The sequence below is a fragment of the Ctenocephalides felis genome, unplaced genomic scaffold (assembly GCF_003426905.1).
Source record: "Ctenocephalides felis isolate EL2017-DRISC unplaced genomic scaffold, ASM342690v1 CF-g0.4_SCAFFOLD_01886, whole genome shotgun sequence".
In the NCBI taxonomy this organism is placed as follows: domain Eukaryota; kingdom Metazoa; phylum Arthropoda; class Insecta; order Siphonaptera; family Pulicidae; genus Ctenocephalides; species Ctenocephalides felis.
Genome location: NW_020538040.1, coordinates 145,760,050 through 145,764,141, shown reverse-complemented (window position 1 = coordinate 145,764,141; position 4,092 = coordinate 145,760,050). Strand labels below are relative to the sequence as shown.

Genomic DNA, 4,092 nt, shown 5'->3' with positions numbered 1-4,092 from the left:
TATATTTAAAAATTTTGTTCAATTTTAATAATATTAGAAAGCCGCAATTAGTTTTGTTTATTCTGCATGAATAAAAAATGTCAAAATTATTTAATCGCGCACATTCAATTAATTATAAGTATCTTAATTATTTAAGTATTGGTGCTAAAACTTTAAGAAAATGTTTCCAAGTCAAACAAAAAATGGCGGAAATATATACTATCGAATCAAGCCCTTGACAACCTTATTCGAATCACATTTTACTTGAATTTTACGGAAAAATATGCTTTTAGAAAATGTGCTCGTTCGTTAAAGGTTAATAATTTTTGTAAAATATTTTTTATAATAACTTATGCTTAAAATCTTGAGTTATCGCGTGTATTTGTCAAATTCAACACTCTTTATCATATTTATAAAATAAATACATCGAGAGAGCTTTTTCGTCTTCTGGTCTACAAATAAGTTCGATTCGAGTTGATATAAATCATGATTCAAATCTTGTTTTTTTTTCAATTCAAATCATTTGAATAAAGAAATTTTCGAGTCGATATTTAATACAGTAATACTCCGTTTAACGCCGTATCGTTTAGCGCAGTTTCGGTTAGCACTCTTTTATTTCAACCCAAGTTTTGAAGGGATAAATGAGGAAGATGTTGAAGAAATAATTCAAGAAGCAGAGCAGGCCCTCTAATGGTGAGCTCAAGTAATGAACTGAACAAGAAGAAAACAAAAATGTTGACAGCAGTGATTCAGCGAAAAAGCAAAAAGAACTTTCGATAGTAATTGTAAAAAGCAGTTCGTCTACCATTAATAACTGATCAATTCATTGAAAATGATCCAAATTATGACAGGAACTCTAAAGTAAGGCGTGGTGTGAGAGATGCTCTATCCGTTTATAAACGCCTTTTAAAAGAACAACGCAAAAGAAAAAGTGAAACGACATTAGATGCTTTTGTCACAAAAAGGCAAAACACTGAAAATACGGAAGACTAACTAAATATAACTGACTTAGAATGTTATTTGTTGATTCAAGAATATTCGTTTTGTTGTTTATATTTTGTTTTTATTTCTGCAAGAAATAATAATGTGGTATTAATTTGGGCTTTAAGCAATAAATGTTAGGTTTTATTTTAGTAAAAATAACATACTTTTTAAATTTAATACCGAACCAATTTCCTAGCCGTCCTTCCCTAACCCCAATATTTTTATGTAAAGGTAGCCTCGTTTAGCACTGTTTCGCATTGCGCTCTACTTTGATGGAACGTAACCCCCGCGCTAAACGGGGTATTCCTGTATTACATATGTGTATGTATAAAGTCGCATAAATTAATAAATATTAATGCTAATTGCTAATTCCAATAGGGACCGAATTCATTAACGCGTTCGTCGACGTACGACCGCCGTTGGGGTTGGCGCTCACATGGCATAGGCCCGCCGTTGCAGAACCTGGAGTCAAGCCAACGTTGCCGGCCACTTCCTAGGCCCGTCAATGGGAAATCAAGGACCAGGCAAAAGGGTCGGTTTGCGATGTTTTCATGCAATTCAGGATATATGCTAATTGGGCCGAAACACGCCGTTTGCGAAAACGGAGAATGGGATGTCGAATCACCAGTTTGTGCTAGTAAGTGGAAATTTAAACTAGTTGGTATTTTGCTTTTGCTTTGAGGCGAGTTACATGAACTTCCCGATATGTGCAAATAATCGACTTAATCAATAAAAAATAAATTAATTTATAAGTGTATTCCGAGTGGATTTATTACACATAATTGAAACGAACGAACACGTTAACTCGGAGTATTTTCTACAAATAATTTTTATAATTGAAACAGTTCCCATAAGACTAATGGTTTAGTATGTTCATTAAGACCAAGTACTCTATTATTATACCAAGTACATAGTCTAATTTTAATTTTAACAAACGTCAAAAAAAACTACTCATTTTCTCAAGCTTTGATGATTTTTTAAAATTAAACTACTTGTCGTAAGACCGTAATATTTCAGTAAGTTCTATAAAACCATGATATATATCACCAAAAAAATCCATAAAAATCGGCTTAAATTTTTAACTTCCCGTAGGGCCAATTTATTTAAAAGTTATAGTAATCGCAAAAAAATCGAAAATGAAAATTTTTATATATCTTTACGTTTCAAAGGTTTCTGAACATTTTGGCATACCTTAGAAAAAATGGATGTATGTGGTGTGTGTGTGTGTGTGTGTGTATGTGTGTGTGTATGTGTGTGTATGTGTGTGTGTATGTGTGTGTATGTATGTAGTATGTGTGTGTATGTATGTGCGGATACAAATTTTCGTCGACGATTCGGGAACACGGATCAACCGATTTGAATAATTCAAAAAACATTCGATTTGTATTGATAAGGAGACGTGCTGATTAGTTTTTGGCGAAGGCAGGTCTAGCCGTTCCAAAGATACGGGGCAAAAAGTGCCGAAACGGTAACTCAGTTTTTAAGGGAACGGAGCGTCAGATTTAAATAATTCAAAAAAATTTCACTTGTATTCACAAGATAAAAATCGATAAAATTTTCATAAAGGTAGGTCTAGCGGTTTCGGAGATATGGAGGAAAAAGTAAAAAAAAATGAGCCATTTGGCGGTTAAAAATGATCATTAGACATATGCACATCAAATTATCAAATATTTTATAGAGATTTTAACAATAAGTATACATTTTGTTAACATTCCTATGGGTTCCGTACCAATGCTTATGTGTTAGACAGCGACGCGGCGCTTACGCGCTTTATATTTTGTCCCTATGCAGTTAAATCAGTATGATTGCTTTGAAAAAAAAGTTCAGATCTTCCACAATATGTCAAAATAAAGAAAAAAAAATTTTTTTTTCAAAAAAAAAATTAAAAAAATTTTTTTTTTTAAAAAAAAATTTTTTTTCAAAAAATAGTAATTTTTTGTCCATATATATACTTTCTCAAAAATCTTATTTTTTAATCGTTTTTAAAAAATTAATAATTTTTGGTACGGGAAGTTCCAGCAATTTGCCTTAAGGCTCGATGCCTTAATTGCCTCAAGACAGAATTCCACTTACAGCTAGTTTAACTTCCGTAGGGCAAGTTATAGTAATCGCAAAAAAATCGAAAATGAAAATTTTATATATCTTATGTTTCAAAGGTTTTTGAACATTTTGGCATACCTTAGAAAAAATAGATGTATGTGTGTGTGTGTGTGGGTGTGGTAGTGTGTGTGTATGTGTGTGTGTATGTATGTACGTGGTGTATGTATGTGCGGATACAAATTTTCGTCGACGATTTCGGGAACACGGGTCAACCGATTTGAATAATTCAAAAAACATTCGATTCGTATTGATAAGGAGACGTGCTGATTAGTTTTTGGCGAAGGCAGGTCTAGCCGTTCCGAAGATACGGGGCAAAAAGTGCCGAAAACGGTAACTCAGTTTTTAAGAGAACGGAGCGTCCGATTTGAATAATTCAAAAAACATTTCACTTGTATTGACAAGATGAAGAATCGATAAAATTTTCATGAAGGTAGGTCTAGCGGTTTCGGAGATATGAGAAAAAAGTAAAAAAAGCGAGTAAAAAAAGAGCCATTTGGCGGTCAAAATGTTCATTAGACATATGCTCATCAAATTATCAGATATTTATAGAGATTTTAACAATAAGTATATAATTGTTAACATTCTATGGGTTCCGTACCAATGCTTATGCGTTAGACAGCGAGGCGGCGCTTACGCGCTTTATATTTTGTCCCTATGCAGTTAAAGCAGTACGATTGCTTTGAAAAAAAGTTCAGATCTTTTACAATATGTCAAAATAAAAAGAAATTTTTTCAAAAAAAAAAAACAAAAAAAAAAAATAAAAAAAATTTTTTTTAAAAAATTTTTTTTTTTTTCAAAAAAGTAATTTTTTGTCCAATTTATAGTTTCTCAAAAATCTTATTTTTCAAAGTTAATTTCTTTTTTTAAAAATGTTAATCGTTTTAAAAAAATAAAATTTTGGTACGGGAAGTTCCAGCAATTTGCCTTAAGGCACGATGCCTTAATTGCCTTAAGACAGAATTCCACTTACAGCTAGTTTTTCAACAGTTAATTACAAGAAAACGGCTCGGTAGATTTTCAACTAAAACT

The 4,092-nt window shown here is 32.0% G+C and overlaps 1 protein-coding gene across 1 annotated transcript in view; it reads left to right on the top strand.

The window, feature by feature from the left end:
• Nucleotides 1–1,235: 1,235 nt before the first annotated feature.
• LOC113376034 (ATP-binding cassette sub-family D member 3-like) overlaps nt 1,236–4,092 on the top strand; it is an 11,537-nt gene continuing 8,680 nt past the window's right edge. Inside the window, exons 1-2 of the mRNA XM_026615964.1 lie at nt 1,236–1,271; nt 1,342–1,487. Of these exons, the coding sequence (XP_026471749.1) occupies nt 1,236–1,271; nt 1,342–1,487 (182 nt within the window). The remainder of the gene's footprint in view (nt 1,272–1,341; nt 1,488–4,092) is intronic.